This window comes from Siphateles boraxobius, unplaced genomic scaffold (assembly GCF_051911475.1).
Source record: "Siphateles boraxobius isolate OS27281-9 unplaced genomic scaffold, OSU_SipBor_1 66, whole genome shotgun sequence".
NCBI classification, from domain to species: Eukaryota; Metazoa; Chordata; class Actinopteri; order Cypriniformes; family Leuciscidae; genus Siphateles; species Siphateles boraxobius.
Window position 1 is genome coordinate 17,805,687 of NW_027509193.1, and position 21,076 is coordinate 17,826,762.

The 21,076-nt window shown below is 40.1% G+C and overlaps 1 protein-coding gene across 4 annotated transcripts in view; it reads left to right on the forward strand.

The window, feature by feature from the left end:
* mybpc2a (myosin binding protein Ca) overlaps positions 1–17,774 on the forward strand; it is a 35,494-nt gene extending 17,720 nt beyond the window's left edge. For all 4 annotated transcript variants that reach the window (XM_077212640.1, XM_077212637.1, XM_077212638.1 and 1 more), the window contains 25 exons: positions 2,659–2,807; positions 2,886–3,003; positions 3,387–3,435; positions 3,991–4,047; positions 6,430–6,602; positions 6,804–6,936; positions 7,089–7,213; positions 7,653–7,758; positions 8,641–8,801; positions 8,917–9,082; positions 9,291–9,397; positions 9,477–9,506; positions 9,602–9,744; positions 10,123–10,282; positions 10,395–10,499; positions 11,146–11,334; positions 11,444–11,578; positions 11,731–11,898; positions 12,371–12,459; positions 12,577–12,772; positions 14,467–14,606; positions 16,347–16,506; positions 16,640–16,776; positions 16,891–17,077; positions 17,409–17,774. In XM_077212640.1, coding sequence (XP_077068755.1) covers positions 2,718–2,807; positions 2,886–3,003; positions 3,387–3,435; positions 3,991–4,047; positions 6,430–6,602; positions 6,804–6,936; positions 7,089–7,213; positions 7,653–7,758; positions 8,641–8,801; positions 8,917–9,082; positions 9,291–9,397; positions 9,477–9,506; positions 9,602–9,744; positions 10,123–10,282; positions 10,395–10,499; positions 11,146–11,334; positions 11,444–11,578; positions 11,731–11,898; positions 12,371–12,459; positions 12,577–12,772; positions 14,467–14,606; positions 16,347–16,506; positions 16,640–16,776; positions 16,891–17,077; positions 17,409–17,440 — 3,156 coding nt within the window. In that variant the 5' untranslated portion in view covers positions 2,659–2,717 and the 3' untranslated portion in view covers positions 17,441–17,774. The remainder of the gene's footprint in view (positions 1–2,658; positions 2,808–2,885; positions 3,004–3,386; positions 3,436–3,990; positions 4,048–6,429; positions 6,603–6,803; positions 6,937–7,088; positions 7,214–7,652; positions 7,759–8,640; positions 8,802–8,916; positions 9,083–9,290; positions 9,398–9,476; positions 9,507–9,601; positions 9,745–10,122; positions 10,283–10,394; positions 10,500–11,145; positions 11,335–11,443; positions 11,579–11,730; positions 11,899–12,370; positions 12,460–12,576; positions 12,773–14,466; positions 14,607–16,346; positions 16,507–16,639; positions 16,777–16,890; positions 17,078–17,408) is intronic.
* Positions 17,775–21,076: the final 3,302 nt, after the last annotated feature.

Below are 21,076 nucleotides of genomic sequence, written 5' to 3' on the forward strand. Positions count from 1 at the left end.
CACTCAGACCCTGCTACGGGCCACCTCCCAGAGAGCCTCCCGAGTTGTGTCCCTGTTCCACCTTGCTGCTCCACTCCGGGTACGCCTACGGTTCCTTTTGTCCCGCTTGTACGATCTCTGCGAGCCTGGTTAGCGCTCCCCAGTCCGTCTCGCTGGCTATTTCGGACCATCAGGCTTGGCTATGTGATTCAGTTCGCCAGGCGTCCCCCCAAGTTTCGGCCACTCCACTACAGTGAGAACAGCCGATGCTCATGTCTTGTGGGCGGAGATCGCAGTGGTGTTCACAGATGCCTCTGCCACCTGCTGGTGTGCCACGTACAACAGGCATGCAGTGTCAGGGGTGTGGACGGACCCCCAAAAGCATTGGCACATCAACTGCCTCGAGTTGCTAGCAGTACGTCTCACTCTGAGCCACTTGAAAAGGCCGCTACAAGGCAAAGACGTGCTGGTCCGTTCGAACAATACAGCGACCATTGCGTGCATCAACCGACAGGGTTCAGCTGATCTGGAGAGAGTTGGGGGAGGCACTGGCACACAGCTGGCCCCCGGGGCCTCCGCAAATATGTGTTTCCCCCAGTAAGCCCACTTGCGCAGACTCTGTGCAAAGTCAGGGAGGACGAGGAGCAGGTCCTTCTGGTGGCTCCCTATTGGCCCACCCGGACTTGGTTCCCAGAACTCATGCTCCTCGTGACAGTCCCTCCCTGGCCCATTCCTCTGAGGAAGGATCTTCTGACTCAGAGACAGGGCACCCTATGGTATCCCGGTTATTCTGTCCCATTCATGCTCTGCGTTTATATGTGGACAGAACTCAAAGTCTCAGGACCTCAGACCAGCTCTTTGTCTGTTACGGAGGCCAGCAGAAGGGTGTCTCCAAGCAGAGGATGGCCCACTGGATAGTGGATGCCATCGCCTTGGCTTACCAAGCACAAGGCGTGCCCTGCCCTCTCAGGTTGCATGCTCACTCCACGAGAGCCTTGGCATCCTCCTGGGTGCTGGCACGTGGCTCCTCGCTAACAGATATCTGTAGAGCTGCGAGCTGGGTGACACTTAGCATGTTCGCTAGATATTATAGTGTGCTACATGTAGAGCCGGTCTCCTCCCGTGTTCTCAACTTAAACGGGTAGAAGCACAGAGAGGTCCGGCTCTGTCGGCTTGCTGCACCCTACTGTGCACCCTTATTTCTCCAGAGTGAAAAGCCTGTTGAGTCCTCCAACACCCTCGGCCTTGACATGTCGGAGCGTCCGGTGCCAGGCCTTTATCTGCTGAATCCTTGAGAACCGAGTCTAGGCTGGGTCCATACGTGTGACCCTATGGGGATCCAATATGTGTATATTCTCCACGGCTACTCCTAATGGAAGCCCGTGTCTTTACCTTGGGCTAAGTCACCCAGTATTCATATGTAGTACAGCCTTCAGGCAAGTCCATATATATTTCCCACATAACTCCTTGAAGAAAGTGGCTTCCGCAGCGTTCTCCTTCCTAACAGAAAGGGCGCGCTTTCCCAGTGTTATACATTATCTCACTGTATGAGTGACTGCAACCGGGCCCATGTGAAAACAAGGATAAATATCTGAAGGAAATTAAATGTAGTTACGCAATGCTGATATTGTTAACATTAACAATTTGAGAACAAATTATAATTTGCACAGTTTGACATGATATGATAAGCAATCGTTAGATTTAATCAGCACGATTTACTGCAATCCTTTTTTTCCCTTAATTGGTCAGAACAAAAGTGGATGTTACTTAGGCTACTTGTTCAGATGACATTTTCCGGTGAAAATTCTTATGTTGGTCATACTTCCCAACAGTAGAATCTGTGATTCCGAATGACAGTATCCACACCGCACGGTGACTGACAGCCGCACATTCTCCTCAGAACATTGGATTCATCCGTGCTGTGCTGTGCTGTGGTGAGGCACAACCCACTTAAAGTTGATAATTCCCCGAATAACTGCAATTGCAGATTTCGTACAGAGATGGCAACAAAGAGGAAAAACTACAGACTGCAGCTTTAATCATTTAAATTTTAAATTTATCGAAAGCGACATAGAAATGAGACCAAATGGAGCAATCAAACTAACAATAGGGCAGCAATATGCAAGTGCTTTGATAAGTACCAGTTAGTCTAGTGCAGTAGGCGTAGCAAGGTGTTTCAAAAAAAAAAAAGATATATAATAGTAAGTGTTAGTATTAATGGGTCAAGTGTTGCCAAAAGAAATGGATCTTCAGCAGTTTCTTGAAAATGGCTCAGCAGCTCGGATTGAGTTAGGCAAAGATGGCCAACAGTTGATCAGCTTTTAGTTCTTATGGAACTATTTCTGTTGATGGAGCAAAAATACACAAAGTAACTGGCAATATTGTGTTTAAAATGTAACTTAGACTATTAACTACTTAATTACTGAGCTGTCATATACAAACAATATCATGTGCAATCTTGCTGAAATTACCAATATTCAGAACAGTGGCACACTTTCTTGTGTGATATTGCTTAATATATTAACATAAATGGTCACATATATGGTCCACATACACCATATATACTATATACATACTGTATATAGATGAATGTAATAATGACTAATGTATAATTTGATAATAAATAATTAATAATTTAGTCCAGCAATGTTACTCATGTCTTCATTTTATTGGTAACAGGGAAAAATGTCACATTCGTGGCTAAGGTGGACTCCTCTCAGTTGCTAAGGAAGCCAGCTATGAAGTGGCTGAAGGGGAAATGGCTGGATCTGGGCAGCAAGGCTGGAAAACACCTGCAGTTCAAAGAAATCTACGATAGGAACACTAAAGTGTGTGATGGACATTATGTTTTATTTGAGATTTGTTGACTAGAGCACAGAGTTAATATTTACATTTTTTGATACCAGATATACACCTATGAGATGACCATTGTAAAGGCTGTGGATGGTGATGCCGGAGGTTATCGTTGTGAGGTCACATCTAAAGACAAGTGTGACAGCTGCACGTTTGAAATCACCGTTGACGGTAGGATATTGCGCAGTTATGGGTACAAAATCTCAAGTTATCACTGAATATGTCTAGTACCTCTAGGTGACCTCAAGGTACCTCTATGATGTTGGAGATCATGTACCTCATAGGACATTTATAAAGCATATAATACTTTTTTCAGATGAGTAAAGTTTAGAGTCAGTTTATACACACCTGGTGTGTGTGAGCAGACTTTACATCAAGTCTATACAGCTGATTAATTATTCAGTAGGTATTTAGCTGATTAGATCCTCTCCTGTTAGTTTTGCAGCACTTAGTAAATCACCACTACACATTTATTGGCCTTGACAGTAATCAGATTGTGGAGCAAATCAAACACGGTTTTTAATCATCATCATGAATTTCATCTCCTCCTTCAGCTGCTGAAGAGACAAAGCAAACAAACATTTTGGAGGCATTCAAACGATCGTAAGTTTGTTTGTATGCATGTGTCTCTTACTCATTAGTAACTTGTAAATGTCTTAATTTCACATTGTTTCAATGTACTGTTATCATATATTTGTTCGGAGCAATTGTTGTTCATATATTCAGTGTCACTTTATGTTTAGATACTGCTGTAAGTGTACGCACAGATTTAGTGGTTTATGTGGTTGTATGTTAATACATGCAATATAATATGCTCTTGCATATGATTGAGGGACCAGTCTGTTGCCAGAAGCTGCTCTTCTGTTCTGAGCAGTAATAAGAGCAGTAATAATCTCACAGATGGATTAAGAGGTGTTTTACGTCTGAGAGTTTGGTTCCAGGTCCAAGCTCCGGGAAGTAAAGGTTTAGCCCTAGGCCTGAGCCAGACTCCTTGATCTACTATTTGAGCATGGTGCTAGCAATACCAAGGTCATAGGTTCGACTCCCAGGGATTAATTGATCAAATTTAAGCCTTGAGCGCAAGTAGTTTTAGATAAAACTGTCTGCCAAATTCATAAATGTTGGTTTAGATGCTGTATGCATCTTGTTCATCTCTAGGGGAGATGCAGGAGAGGATGCAGGTGATCTGGACTTCAGTGGTTTACTCAAAAAAAGGTTTGTACGATGTTCTAGACCCTCTGTTTTTTTATCTTAATCTGTTTACTTAATGTGCAGATTAAGTTATTAATTTTCACTTTAACCATCATGATGCATGGTGTCATTTAGTCACTGTTGAAATCTGATTTAGATTTTAACTTTAACCATTATGTTCTATCTGAGGTTGTAAGAGAACATATAAGACCACACACACACACACACACACACACACACACACACACACACACACACACACACACACACACACACACACACACACACACACACACACACACACACACACACACACACACACACACACATCTATAAATCAAACAAAGTAATTGAGATAGCTCAACACAGCATATGTTCCCAGCGGTTACCCCAAATTCAACTGAAAATACAACTTTTATTGACTTCTGCAGTCTCAAAATTATTCAACCCCCTGTAAAGAATCCCTCACAACAGCACAAATCTGCAAAACAGGTGTTGTCTCAAGCACACCTGATGCAACTGATCAAGGGCTTCATTAGTTGCACCAGGTGTGTAAGAACACATGAAATATCTGAACTGACTAGGTTTGTTGAGTCACGTTTGACTGCATGTTAGAAATATTGCTAAGTCAAAAGAATAGTCAAAATGATAAGAGAAGATATCATTAATCTTCACAAACAAGGAACAGGATACAAAAGATAGCGAAGGCACTAAATGTTCCTAGAGACACCATTGGAAACATAGTTCACAAGTTCAAAGTTAAAGGTGCTCTAAGCGATGCCACGCGTTTTTTAGGCCAAAACATTTTTTTTCACATACAGCAAACATCTCCTCACTATCCGCTAGCTGCCTGTCCCCTGAACACACTGTAAAAAAATGCGGTCTCTGCAGACACCCCAGGCTCCACAAACGGCAACAAAATCAAACTGGGCAAACCCACACCACAAAACATAACAAACTGTTCGAGCCAATAACCGACAAGCAGGATTTGGGGGTGGGGTTTGGGGGGTTAGTGCGCGGATGAGGAGGAGGGAGGGTCGAGCTAGCCTCCGTTTTGTTTGACAATACTTCGAACGTCAACAAGAAGTGACCCAACATTGCTTAGAGCACCTTTAAAGGAACAGTGGTTATACTACCTCGGCGGGGGAGAAAAAGGAAGCTATCAACGGCTGCAACCAGTTTTCGAAAGACAGGCTCAGAAAATCCCCTGAGTGACTGCAAAAGACCTGTAGCAAGACTTGGTGGCAACAGGCACTGCGGTTTCAGCTGCACAGTAAGACGCGTACTAAACGCATGCGGTTTCCATTCCAGAGAAGCACAAAAAAAGTGCTGAAAATCATATAAATAAGCCACAGAAGTTTTGGGATTCTGTTCTATGGAGTGATGAAACCAAACTGGAACTTTTCAGCAGTATTAATATTTTATTAATATTTATGATTCAGTGGAATGTCTGGAGGAAGAAGAATGAAGCATATGCTGAAAAAAACCTCTGTCTACAGTTAAGCATGGTGGTGCTCGGTGATGATCTGGGGCTGCTTTGCATCCTCTGGCACTGGAAACCTCCAGCATGTGGAAGACAATATCATGGATTCATTGAAGTATAAGAAAACTTCATGCCGTCAGTGAGGAAGCTGAAGCTTAGACCTTTCAAAAGGACAATGATCCCAAGCATACCTCATATTCCACCAAGGCGTGGTTGAAGAAGAAGTCCTGGAAGATTCTACAGTGACCATCACAGTCACCTGACTTGAACCACATAGAAAATCTCTGGTGAGATTTAAAAAAGGCAGTTGCAGCACGTAAACCCAAAAATATTACTGAACTGGAGGCTAAAGATTCCTTATAAACGTTGCCAGAAGCTGGCGTCTGGTTATATATATAATTTTCAGCAGGTCATAACAGCAAAAGTGTGTTCTACCAAGTACTAAAGATGCTTGCCATGAATGGGTTGAATAATTTTGAGACTGCTGAAATCATTAAAAGTTGCATTTTCAGTTGAATTTGGGGACACCAGAAAAATGTGTTGTGTTGAGCTGTTTCAACTACTATTGTTTGATTTGTACATTTTGCCAATAAACCTGTTTTGCAATGGGGGTTTAATAATACTCCTAATCTTATGAGAACAGATTATTAACAAAATTTCAGCTTGTATTAAAGGTCTTTATATAAAAAAAGAAATGTTACATTGCTTACATTGAATAAGTCAAATTTCTAAAATATTTAAGCATTTGTTCAACAGAACAGCTTCAACTGCATACTGGGTTTTGAGTAGGTCACAGAAACTTATTAATAGAATTTGAAGGAAACACAGCTCATCACTGGTGTCACTAGAACTCCAAATATAAAAACAGTCAATCTCAACCAAATGTGAAGATTAACCATATTTTTGATTCCTACGTACCTCAGAGAGAGGAAGCAAAAGGAGGAGCCTGAGGTAGATGTGGATGTCTGGGAGATCCTGAAAAATGCCAAACCATGTGACTTTGAGAAGATCGCCTTTGAATACGGCATCACTGATCTCAGGGGCATGCTCAAAAGACTTAAGAAGATGAGGAAGGTAGAGCCCAAAAAGAGTGATGGTGAGACACGCGATGGATACGCACAGACATAGTTCTTAACACACATATATACATACATACATACATACATACATACAAAGGTCCCTGGGTTCAAGTCACCCTAATATATCATTTTGTTGAAAAACCAAGGAAAAATAGTTTTGGAAATATGGTGGTTGAGGATTGTAAGGATTGTAAATATTAGTACTATTTCTGTTTCAGCTTTCCTAAAGAAGATGGAACCTGCTTACTCTGTGGAAAAAGGAAAGAGAATACTGCTTAGTGTTGAGCTGTCTGACCCCAACGCTCAAGTCAAATGGCTGAAAAATGGACAGGAGATCAAACCTTCAGCCAAGTATGATCCAGTGTGTTTGTGTGTTGAAAAAAATACTATTTTGTATAACACTTTGAGAGACCAAAAGGAGCACTGGTCATCATTGATGATGATTGTAAGGATGGGGAAAGGATGTAAGGATGAGGTTTGTGTTGAATTTCTCTCCCCGTTAGATATGTCTTTGAGAGTGTTGGTGGTATCCGTAAGCTCACTATTAACAAGTGCACCCTCGCTGATGATGCCGCGTATGAATGTGTGGTTGGAGAAGAGAAGAGTTTCACTGAGGTCTTTGTCCAAGGTACACTGTCATTATCATCATCATCTTCATCATCATCACTGGGATCATTAGCACACCCCCTCTTTGTAAATTCAGCTGTCTCATTTGTTCTGTCTTCTTATCTGTCGCCGTCCTGTGTCCCGTCTGTCCTTGAGTGGTAGCCATCTGCCCTATTGATTATTTTAAAACTCTGTCTATTCTGTCAGTCCTTACCTTTTTTACTGAGCCATTTGTTTTGAGCCAGGTCTCCGCTTCTGTCTATTTTACTTCATGTAAGGTATAATTTTTGTTTTATTTCTTCATGGATTGTAGTTGCCATCTGCCCCTGTTGTTATCTTATACAGAATATAGCCTACAGATACAGAACTGTAATGTGGTTCATATTCATTCTGCTGTAAAAGCGTTTTTCTACTGTGTGTTTGAATATATTAACCACTTATTTGTGTGTTTATATGACCAGAACCCCCTGTCACCATCACTAAGATGTTGGATGACATCCATGTGGTGGTTGGGGAGAAGGTGGAGTTTGAGGTTGAAGTGTCTGATGAAGCAGCCAATGTGAAATGGTGAGATACTGGACCAAACTGGTGACACTGACCTGATCAATCGGTGACAAGCTTATTTTTGTTCAGTCAACAGGCGTACAAGTAAACTGGCCAGCTGCACAAATTGAAATGCTCAATAAATGACTAACTGACTAAATTAATTCCAGTATTATCAAGGTCAGTATTGCTAATTATAGTCATTTAGTATTAACAAGCTATTATTAACATTAAATAGGACTAAATGGCAAATTATCAGACTGTTTTTTTTTGTTTTCAGTTTATTACCAACAATTATAGAAGACAATGAATAATTTAACAATGATTATAGTCATGTCAAACCCCAGAAAAACCTATTAGCCTATAATAAATGGCACATTTAGTTTTAGATGATGCATTTTTCTCTGTCATTACCTCTCTCTGTTTAAATGAGCAATGTGGCTGAGCGCTGAGCTGATCTGACTGCTTGTGCTTTTCAACATTTCTGGGTGTGTTCTGACAAGCAGATGGAAGGTTTCCAGTCTTATACTCTACACTACATTAATTTCTCCCCTTTAGAGTTTAAGAGTGAATTAGTTCTCATTCCAATGATAAAAGCTCTAGTAGGATCAATCCTCTCGATACAATATGAGTATCATAAGTATATTTCGAGATTGATCCTCTTATCACTAATGTCTTCTGCTGTATATAAAGGCCTGGACAAAGTTTATTTTCTCTTGCTGTACATCTTTCCGTCATGTCCCATTTTGTCCATCCATGTTCCCTTTGTACTCATCCCAATCTTTCCCATTTTATCTTCAGTCATCTTGGCATAGATTGCCTTCCTCAGTTTCTCCTTATGAACATTATTTCCATCTTTGCCTCTCTCTGTCTTGCTCTTCCACTGTCTCTCTTCATCTCTCTCAGGATGAAGGATGGAGTGGAACTGAGCCGAGATGGAAAGTATCGCTTTAAGAAAGATGGGACAAAGCACTGGCTCATCATCAATGAGGCGACCACAGAGGACATAGGAACATACTATGTGTTCACTAGCGGAGGGGAGTCCAAGGGAGAGCTGGATGTGGAAGGTACTTCTTTTGAAAGAGAAAAGTCTACCCTTCTCAGCCTTTCCTCCGTTTGGCTGATATTTCAGCATTTATTTTTAGTATTAATTGCCTCATGGCCCCTTTTTCTCTATTATAGAGAAGGAACTGGAGGTTTTGCAGAGTATAGCTGATCTGACAGTGAAGGCAGCTGAGCAGGCGGTCTTCAAGTGTGAAGTGTCTGATGAGAAAGTGACTGGCAAGTGGTACAAGGATGGGGTGGAGGTCATTCCCAGCGACCGCATCAAAATGACACACATCGGCAGGTAAATCGGTCCACTTACAGTCACTCTTGTTGATTCATGCATAAGCAAGCTCACCTTGTCCCTGACCTCACTAATATTGTTTTATATTTGGACACTAAAACTGATTAGTCATCGAAATGTCAATTTTGCTCCATCATTGTTTTTTGGGGGAAAATAATGTGATATCACTTTTAATGTTGTGGTAACATTTTTGATCCTGATATCTCAGGACTCACAAGCTGTTGATAGATGAGGTGAAGCCTCAGGATGCTGGAGATTACACCTTCGTACCAGATGGATACGCTCTTTCCCTTTCAGCCAAACTCAACTTTTTGGGTAAGAGAGATAATCTGATTTTCTTTTTAATCAGACTTTAAATTTCAACATTGACCTAGATCTATATCATTGTTCTCAGAGATCAAGATTGATTATGTTCCTCGTCAAGGTAAATGTCTTACCTATATCAAAAAATTTAACATTAAAGTTTTGTATGGCGACAGTTTTGTTATGTAATTAAAAATTCTTTCTATTATCATCTAGAACCACCCAAAATCCACCTGGACACTACTGGCAGCATGACCAACAAAAACACCATTATCGTCGTTGCAGGAAACAAGCTCCGGTTTGATGTTGACATTTCAGGGGAGCCCCCTCCCACTGTCTGCTGGAAAAAAGGAGATACTGTGAGAGCTTGCTGGCAAACTTTCACATTCTCTCATCTTAAGCAACGCCAAGAACACATATGGGCTTGTTTTCATATCAGATTCAGTGATAAAACCCTGTTGAAAAGACTAGCAGTGCTGGTCACCAGCATATTTTTCGAATTGAGGCTCTACCAGCCTAACCATCAAGAATTCCATAGTCAACCAGTTTATCCAATTAGGACCATGCTGTTTGACCCCATTCACCCAAATAGACCAACAAAATCCAAACTGATCTTTCCAGCAGGAACACATTCTCTCTCATTTTCTTACATCACATAGGATATGGAAATCAACTTTGAAATCTATCATCTCTAATATATTACACATGCTTGAAAACATGACATTTGTATGATGCAGGAGATCTCTGAGGCTGAAGGCCGAGTGAGAGTGGAGACCAGGAAGAACCTAAGCTGCTTTGTGATTGAAGGGGCAGAGAGATCCGATGAAGGCCTTTATCATATCACTGTAATCAACCCAGCAGGAGAGGACAAGGCTGATATCATGGTTAAGATAGTTGGTGAGTTCATACATGTTAACCATCTGCAACTTCTTTTTGTCCTCATTATCTGCTATTTCCCATCTGTTCCATACGGCTCTTCATCCCTGTATTTATTCTGTGCTTTGTTCAGATGTGCCTGATCCACCTGAGAATGTAAAATGCTCTGGAGTGGGTGAGGACACTGCTGCAATCCAGTGGGATCCACCCAAATTTGATGGTGGAGTTCCAGTGAAAGGTAAAATCGATCTTTACCATTTATGTTTCTTTCGAACTTGACATTCAATATTTAGGGATGCACTGATATGAAAATTTTGCCTGATACCGATAATTCTTTATATTTGAAAGCTGATAACTGTTATATTGCCTGTTAAATCTAAATCCAAATTTTTATATCATTTTTGAGAGCCTGATTACAAAAACTAAAGTCTCACCATTAAAAGCCTTGTCCCAAGTTCACAATTATAATGTTCTCATTATAATTTAATGTAACCTATATGACAGACTTGCGCTGCAAACTGTATTTTCCTTTTTGAAGTTATTCCAATTATATTTCAAGCTATTCAAAACTATTATGGCGAACAGTGCACATCTGATGTGTCTCAGCTGTAGGAAATAATCCATTATCTATCAGCTTTAAGATATCGGCCCAATGTTTTGGGCGGCATGACGTTCATATTAAATCAATTAGTTAAATGATTGTATATGGTATATGGTGGCCAATATACGTGCATCCCTACCAATATTACATATTTGTAATATTTTGACTATGCTGTCAGTCTTGCTTCTTGGAAATACATAAGAAAATATAGTAGGTTATGAAGTAGGTTATGAATCTTCTCACATGTGTAGGATTCCACTTACTAGTTTAGTTGTACTTCCAGGTTACCTAATGGAGAGGAAGAAAAAGGGTTCTTCTAGATGGACAAAGCTTAACTTTGACATTCACGAGTCCACAACATATGAGGCTAAGAAGATGATTGAGGGTGTGCTATATGAGATGAGGGTGTTTGCGGTTAATGGCATTGGCATCTCCCAGCCCAGCGCCATCTCCAAACCTTTCATGCCTATTGGTTAGTTCTCATCAGACTGTCTGCTGCAACTTTGGATTTATTGTACTGCTTTCTCAACAAACATATTTCAATCAGCATTCATTCTCTATGTTTTCCTACTCCTTCATAGCTCCAACTAGTGAACCAACACGACTGATGGTGGACGACGTTACAGATGGTACCTGTGCTTTAAAGTGGCTTCCCCCTGAGAGGATTGGAGCTGGTGGCATTGATGGGTACATCATTGAATATTGCATTGATGGAGGTGAGGCACAACGCAACTTTCCTGTAGAGCTGACATAGAGTGTCATCTCAGTTTCAAACCATCACAGTGAAGTAATCTTTTTTGATCATTTTTTGACATGTTTACATATCTTGCTGGTTTTCCGCTTATTTTGCCCATGGTGAAACTCACAGCCACTGAGTGGGTGCAGGCAAATGAGACCCCTGTGGAGAAGAATAGTTACAGGGTCAGAGGGCTGCCTGTTGGAGAGAAGATGCTGTTCAGGGTGACAGCTGTGAACATCGCTGGCCGTAGCCCTCCAGCTGTGTTGGCGCAAGCTGTCACCATTCGGGAGATTGTTGGTGAGACTCTCGCGTACATACATACACAAACAACATACAACATACTCTCAGGGGTATCTCTAGATTGCTCAAGGAAATCACAATGGGAGTTTGTAGCTTTAAGTTCATGTCAAATTCCTGAAAATTGAGAAAATTAACCAAATATATGCATTTCGAATATACAGTTCCTTTCTTTCGAAAAAATAGAGCTAAATTTTGCTCAAAACAACATTGGATCTAACTGACTTTCATTGTGTGGACAAAATTATTTTTTTCAAAAGATCTTCTTGAGTAGGTGATGGCAGAATATTAAGTTTTGTATCCCTTTAACTACTCAAAAAAAAAAAAAAAAACTCAAATACAGTTTTAACACAGACAAAACACACTCGTCTATGACACACTGAACATGAAGTATATATACACCCCACTGTGTGTGTTGTCATTTTCAGCACGTTTTCTTCTGTCTTTTCCCTCTCTCAATCTCCTCTCTCAGAGCGTCCTAAAATCCGCCTCCCTCGGCAGCTTAGGACTAAGTACATCAAACGAGTGGGTGAGAAGGTCAACCTTGTCATTCCCTTCCAGGTCAGTCATGCACATATATTGTTCTGCTCTGTACTTGTGTAGTGCTACTTTTCTATTCAGATTCTGGTCTTTACATCAGTTCAAATTATTAACTTAGACCATGTTAACTGTTATCAGGGCAAACCACGTCCAACGGTGACCTGGTTCAAGGATGGCGGTCCTCTTGACACAGGGCTGGTGAATATCCGCACAAGTAATGTCGACACCATCCTGTTTATCAGGCAGGCCGTCAGAGAGCACTCCGGCCAGTACACCCTGTCCGTGCAGATTGAGAACATGGAGGAAAAAGCCACTATTGAAATTCAGATTGTCGGTTAGTGCCAACAAAGTGATTTGGTTAATGTTTTAATAGGGATGTGCACAACAACATCATTTCAAATTCAAGAGTTAGAGAGTTGTGGGTTGCCTGAATGATTGGTCTTAATTGAAAGGCATGAATATTAATTTTATATTTGTGTTATATTTTGAGTTGAGTTGATAAGAGCAAATGAGGAGAAACAGGAAAAGCAGCAGGAGATGGGGAAAGTGGAATGGGATATGACCTCAAGCTTCCCAAAGCTATGTTGAGTGAAACCCACAAGGCCTTCTCTCTGAGTTTTTTCAACTTGACATGCCATCATGAAGATGCAATGCTCTTGGCACGATGCTCAAAAAACAGCATGAGATGTGATGCGATGGCTAAAGACATCCGTCAAAGTGTATATAGCAGTAGTGGTGATTTAAAGGTGACATGAAGCTGAATTTAAAGACATAGAGTGTTTTATCTTGCCAAAAGTTTAGATACAAAAATAGATGAGAAAAAAATCAGGGTGAGCCATTCCTACTTTTAAGTTGTATTGAGGCTGGTTTCTCCCAAGGATTTCGATCCCTGGTTCCACCTGACCAAGTGTCGAGGTGTCCATGAGCAAGACACCTAACCCCTGCTGCTCCCGACGAGCTGAGTGGCGCCTTGCATGGCTGACACCGCCGTCGGTGTATGAATGAATGAGTGAATGGGTGAATGTGAGGCAATATGTAAAAGCGCTTTGGTGGCCATTGGGTCTGTTAAAGCGCTATATAAATGCAGTCCATTTACCATTTACCATTTATTGAAATAAATTGAATCGACATTGAACTTGAGCTGAATAACGACTGTATAATCTTCAGTATAGCTGCTTTACAGCTAAATTTAAAAATCATTGTTATTTTCTTGTTTATTACTGTGAAGCTGCTATAAAGCAAGCAATCTGTATTGTATAAAGTACTATATAAATAGTTTACTATTTTAAGGTGTTGAAGATGTTGCAAATTCATTTGTAGATCACTTACATCAACATCATAGTTAGCCACAAATACAGCACTGACATAAAATTAAAGGATTAAACTGCACTGTTCAAAAAGTTAATTTCCATACGAAGTGAAGTGTGAATCAGTATCCCATGGAAACTGTTTGAGGATCACTTTTAAAAGTGACGCTGAAGGTGTCATATTAAACACTTACACTTTCATCAAAATTGAGGATGTCATAGGTCAGTTCGGTTGCAGGGATTATTCTGCAGGGTTTTGTTTGGATTATTCCTGGTGTTGAGCGGGATTAGAATAGGATTAGGGGACACTCACTCAGTGTTCCCGCTGGGAGGTAAGCTAATGAGAGTGCAAAAACCCTTCAGATGAGCCAGACAGCCATTTAGTCACAGTTTGCTGCCAGCATCCCAGCAGCCTGGCCAGGATTAATGCCAATCGCCCCCAGCCGCAAACTCAAACTCTCCCGCTCTCAATCTTTTTTACTTTTTTTTTTTTGTAGCTTGATCTCACTATCTCTACCTCATGTTCATATTTTCACCCTCTTCCCCATTTAATTTTATCCCTATTTCATTTTTATTATTACCCTGCTCACTCACTTGTAGCTTCTTCTCCAATTAGCATACATTAATTAGTCTCATGGTTAAAAATTAGGACAGTGTATTGGTGTCAAGGTCTACAGTAATACCTACAGTCATTTTTTTATTTTCATTCCCATACTCACAGACAAGCCTGGGCCACCGATGGCTGTCACTGTAACGGATGTTTGGGGTTTCAATGCTGCTTTGGAATGGAAGCCTCCAAAAGACAATGGCAACGCGGAGATCACTGGCTATACCATTCAAAAGGCCGACATGAAAACCAAGGTAAACCTGGACCAGCAACAGGAAGGTTTTGGCCAAATATATGTGGACACTCCTTTCTAATTAGCAGGTTTGATTTGGCCCCTAAATCTTAATGCTATTGCAGGCAGTGACATTATAGAGAATTGTGTATTTCCAACAGTTTTAGAGGACTGTTTTCTGCTCCATCTACACAAAGCACGAGCGCCATGAGGAAATGGTTTAATGAGCTTAAATAGAGTCTGGTTTAAAACAACTTGACCAGCCTGCACCAAATATTTTGGGCTGTTAGAAGTTTCCAATCAATAAATAAACACACCTGAATGGTTGTAGGTAGCCTAGAGTATGGATAAAAAAATAAATACCCAATGGTGTGGTTTTCAGACAGGGCTTATATTAAGCCAGGATTAGGTTTTAGTTCAATTAGGATTTTTAAAGCTACACTGTGTCATTTTTTTAAGTTGATTCTTAACAAAAAACACTTTGATCTTTCAAAATTATATGTGCTCATTCATGTGTAATTACTTCCACCAACTAATCAAGTATTCTCGTAAACGTAGAATCTACCATTCAGAATACATACGAGCGAGTCACTCGAATGGCGGCAGCCATGTTGCATGCACCTCCATCTTGAAAATACATTAGCCAAAGAACATACCTGGAAATTCAAGCTTCGCCTTTCGTGCTTTTAAAGTCAGTGGCACCGTGACGAATGCGAGGGGGAGATTACTCGTGACTGCCGGCAGATTTGAAAGCCTGTTGAAGATGGAGGATCATGCCTTACCTTTCCCTCTACCTTTAGCTTTCCCTCGCATCAACTGATCTCTGACTCTGCTCACGGAGAAAATTATGTAGCCTACGCTGTAAACATTGCATTTCACTATTAATCTAGTACAATATACAGAATAATGATAGCACTGATACTTAACTAACATTAGCTTGCATTCGTTTGGGAACCTGATAGCTGACGTTAGCAATAAAATGGTACAAAAGTACCGAAAACGTAAAACTATTATCCGTTTTACATAGAGGTCATAACCTACATGTTAACTGACTAAATAATGCAATTTGTAATAGTTTTCTAAAGTAACCTCATCACTTGAAGGAACACTCATGGATGAAGTCGAACTGGAAGCCATGTTAATCTTGGAATAATATGGCCACCGTAGGATTTGGGAGGGGCTAGAAAGTAATATTCAGTTGAGAAAACCTTACACAGTGTAGCTTTAAGTAGCTTTTATAAACGAGCCTCCGAAAGAAAAAAAACATTACTGGTGTGCATCTTGAGACAAAATAATGGTACTGAAATATTTTAAGATATATCAGTGCAAATTGCTTTCAGTTAAAACAGCTCAAACATGCATTTTAGTCTGTGAAACTGGGGGAATATCTAGCTAAATAAGTTAAATATTATGTGTTTATATTGAATGTAAAGCAAAATTTGTGTTCCAATTCTCAAAAATAGAAGAAAAAAAGAAAAAAATTATATTTAGAATATTTGAAGTAGCACAGGAAACATAGCACATCAACTTAGGGGATATCCTAACCGATGGTGGATAGAGGTTAGGTCTGAAATAAATAAATGGAGGTCTACCTACAAGGCCAATGACCGCATGAAAGCAATGCACAGAGCAAGCGTACAAATGTACTGTTCGTTTGTAAACAATACTTTTGGTATATAAATGTTTCTTCAGTGTTTCTCAATCCAGAGGTTCTTTAATTCCATGGCTGTTTCTCAACAAATCTGTCTCTTACTTGTTTTAGGAGTGGTTCACGGTTCTTGAACACAATCGCAGACCTAGTTGCACCGTGTCTGATCTGGTGATGGGGAATGAGTACTCCTTCCGTGTGTTCAGTGAGAACATCTGTGGCATGAGCGAAGATGCTGGCGTCAGCAAAAACACAGCTGTCATCGGCAAAACAGGTACCTGCATACTGGCGATTTAAAAATTAATCTCGAAACATTGAATGTTGCATTACATGACGATTAGTGCACGAGTGTCTCTGCTGAAGCGATATATGTAATGTGTAATCCTCTTCCTGCCTCTTTCTCTTAGGTCTTAATAATAAAGCAAAACCCTACAAGGAAAAAGATATGACCAGCTCTCCTAAATTCATCACACCTCTCGTGGACAGGTCCGTCGTCGCAGGTTACAGCGCTGCCATCAGCTGTGCTGTCCGTGGGTACCCAAAAGTACGTGTTAGTGTATTGCGTGACTATATAAACCAATGGCAATTACCCATGCAGTTGTTTTGAGCCATTTAAGCAACATTGCTCTCTCTTTCTCGTTCTCTGTTGTCCTCCCAGCCAAAGATTATATGGATGAAAAATAAGATGATTATTGGAGAGGATCCAAAGTTTCTCATGCAGAATAATCAGGGTGTGCTGACTTTAAACATCCGTAAACCCAGCTTGTTTGATGGAGGGAAGTATACATGCAGAGCTATCAATGATCTAGGAGCAGATGAAGTGGAGTGCAAGCTGGAAGTTCGAGGTACGGCCAAAAGCCTCCAGCCTGTCCAGTGTGCAACACTGACTATAACATAATGTTTTAGAAAGCACAATATACTGATATATGTTGATGGTGTATATTATTTCCCCTATTTTTACATTTCAATTACATTTGCCTGTCCAAAAACACTAATAATTTAATTACACTGTTAGATGTCATTTTTAACAAATCCAATTTTGTCATACTGTAGATTATAATGTTGAGATGCCTAAACCCACTCTCACCATTAAAAACAACTAAATTTAGTTTGTAGATAAAACCTTGAATCTCAAAATTATTTCCAAATGTAAAACTTTCTGTTTTTCCTGTTTAGTTGTAACCGAAAAGGAGGAGGTGAAGAAGTGAACACACAAGCATGAAGATACCCGAAAGATGGCTGTAAAAGAGGGATATGGACACCATGAGTGTCAAAAAGCAATTAATAAATTAAATTAAAATTAGAACAAAATTGTTACAATATTGTCCGTACTGTGATGGTACTCAAGGATATCCCTTACTCATTTACCTTTGTATTTGCACTTAAAAAAACACCAAACAACTATGATCATCCCTGTACTGTTTTGTGTTAGTGTAATCAGACGAATATAGTGTGATAAAGTAGTTTTTTCCTTCTCCAAGTAGATTATGCTTTGTCTGTGTGTCAAGTTCAATTGATTGAAATAAAAGCACATAAAAACAACTTAAAATGTGTTAATGCCTTTATAGTCAATTTAAAGTAAAAGCCACCATATGAATGTTTGTTTATAGGTTTGTGAAAATTATATCAAATATGTCTGCTGGCTGATTCAGGAGAGTTGGAGAATCAGGGTCTCATTAGCATATCACACTAGAGACTCATTTACGCACCCATCAACACTGCCCCAATTAGCTCTCTCCCACGTCATTACTGAGCAAACGAATTATGGCTAATTTACACACCAGTAAAACAAACACCACCGCAGCTCCGCCGGGAGAATCTGATGCCCGCCGAGGTTCACTCGATCCAGGACAGAGTTTCTGAATCCATGATCTGTGCGGCAGAAGGTAGGCTTAAGAGTTTAGAAAATAACTATTAGAATTTAACAGTATTCAACAGCAACATAAAGACATTAAATGAATTTTGTAAGGGAAACAACACGCATGTTATTATAGGAGGACACAAGCGGAGACCGTTGAGCTAGAAAGTTTTTGAACTAACAAAATCTTCTCGAACTCGAAGTGACCAGCAGATAGCGCACCTAACTTACTCAACAATCGTTTCAGTAAATTCAAATGATTAGCTGTAATTAAGTTATATTTGCCCATTACTTATCTCTGAAAACATAGAAATGAATAATTTGCTGACAGTATAGCATTTAGGTTTCTACTACTAAAGGCTCACTAAATGTGTTACATGCCGTTCTCGAGAATATGTGATAGCGCATCAACAGACATGCGCAATCTTTCACATGTGAAAAGTAGCCTACAGTGATCACCGAGGTAAATCGAAATAAAAACGTATTTTTTGGGTAACAAATGAATTTAAGAGGATGTTGTTTTTATATTTTCTATCACATTTCTAGGCTACCCTCACACACATATTTTCGCATTTTTAGGTTTCCATCAAGACATTATTTGTTTAAGCCGTTTCTGTTGGCTGTTAATAAACAAATATTATTCTACTAAAATAATTTTTTTTATTGTTTTTGTTGCTTATTTTAAATTTATGTTTAGATATTTTGCTCCCTTATCTATCTAAAAGATCTTTTAGCTTAAGTTGTGTCCCAAATTACATATTATACACTATGAACTAAGTACTAAACCATCTAGTTTATGCATTTTTAAAGATTATTTTGTCATCCAGTGAGTCTGATAGCAGATGGGGAAGGGCTAAGTCGAAAAGCTGTGACATTTGAGTGCATAAAGTGTCCAAAACTTCTTTTTTTCCAGTTAATAAAGTGCATAATTTTGGATATTTTAAGTGCACATTTCTTTTTGAAATTTTCAATGTAAACATAGAGGAGTTGGACAATGAAACTGAAACACCTGGTTTTAGACCACAATTTATCAGTATGATGTAGGGCCTCCTTTTGCGGCCAATTTACAGCATCAATTCGTCTTGGGAATGAGAGATACAAGTCCCGCACAAGTGGCCAGAGGGACTTTGACCCATTCCTCTTCCAGAACAGTGCAGATCACTATGTGATGCAGGTGGAGGAAATGTTTTCTGTCTCGCTTCTCCAAAATACCACAAAGTGGCTCAAAAATATTTAGATCTGGTGACTGTGCAGGCCATGGGAGATGTTCAACTTCACTTTCATGTTCATCAAACCATTCTGTCAAGTCAAGTCACATTTATTTATATAGCGCTTTTTACATTACAGATTGTTTCAAATCAGCTTTACAGAGATAACAGGAAAATAATGCAGAAAAGTTTGTTTCCAGAAGAAAATAGCGCCACAGTCCAGCTTAAGTAAGTTCAGTAGTGTTTAATTTTTGTTTAAAAAAAGTTATTTATTCAGTTCATTTATACTGTATATATATGTATGTATATATATATATATATACAGGTCCTTCTCAAAAAATTAGCATATTGTGATAAAGTTCATTATTTTCCATAATGTAATGATAAAAATTAAACTTTCATATATTTTAGATTCATTGCACACCAACTGAAATATTTCAGGTCTTTTATTGTTTTAATACTGATGATTTTGGCATACAGCTTATGAAAACCCAAAATTCCTATCTCAAAAAATTTGCATATCATGAAAAGGGTCTCTAAACGAGCTATTAACCTAATCATCTGAATCAACTAATTAACTCTAAACACCTGTAAAAGATTCCTGAGTCTTTTAAAAACTCCCAGCCTGTTTCATTACTCAAAACCGCAATCATGGGTAAGACTGCCGACCTGACTGCTGTCCAGAAGGCCATCATTGACACCCTCAAGTAAGAGGGTAAGACACAGAAAGAAATTTCTGAACAAATAGGCTGTTCTCAGAGTGCTGTATCAAGGCACCTCAGTGGGAAGTCTGTGGGAAGGAAAAAGTGTGGCAAAAAACGCTGCACAACGAGAAGAGGTGACCGGACCCTGAGGAAGATTGTGGAGAAGGACCGATTCCAGACCTTGGGGGACCTGCGGAATCAGTGGACTGAGTCTGGAGTAGAAACATCCAGAGCCACCGTTCACAGGCGTGTGCAGGAAATGGGCTACAGGTGCCGCATTCCCCAGGTCAAGCCACTTTTGAACCAGAAATAGCGGCAGAAGCGCCTGACCTGGGCTACAGAGAAGCTGCACTGGACTGTTGCTCAGTGGTCCAAAGTACTTTTTTCGGATGAAAGCAAATTTTGCATGTCATTCGGAAATCAAGGTGCCAGAGTCTGGAGGAAGACTGGGGAGAAGGAAATGCCAAAATGCCTGAAGTCCAGTGTCAAGTACCCACAGTCAGTGATGGTCTGGGGTGCCATGTCAGCTGCTGGTGTTGGTCCGCTGTGTTTTATCAAGGGCAGGGTCAATGCAGCTAGCTATCAGGAGATTTTGGAGCACTTCATGCTTCCATCTGCTGAAAAGCTTTATGGAGATGAAGATTTCATTTTTCAGCACGACCTGGCACCTGCTCACAGTGCCAAAACCACTGGTAAATGGTTAACTGACCATGGTATTACTGTGCTCAATTGGCCTGCCAACTGTCCTGACCTGAACCCCATAGAGAATCTGTGGGATATTGTGAAGAGAAAGTTGAGAGACGCAAGACCCAACACTCTGGATGAGCTTGAGGCCGCTATCGAAGCATCCTGGGCCTCCATAACACCTCAGCAGTGCCACAGGCTGATTGCCTCCATGCCACGCCGCATTGAAGCAGTTATTTCTGCAAAAGGATTCCCGACCAAGTATTGAGTGCAAAACTGAACATAATTATTTGAAGGTTGACTTTTTTTGTATTAAAAACACTTCTTTTATTGGTCGGATGAAATATGCTAATTTTTTGAGATAGGAATTTTGGGTTTTCATAAGCTGTA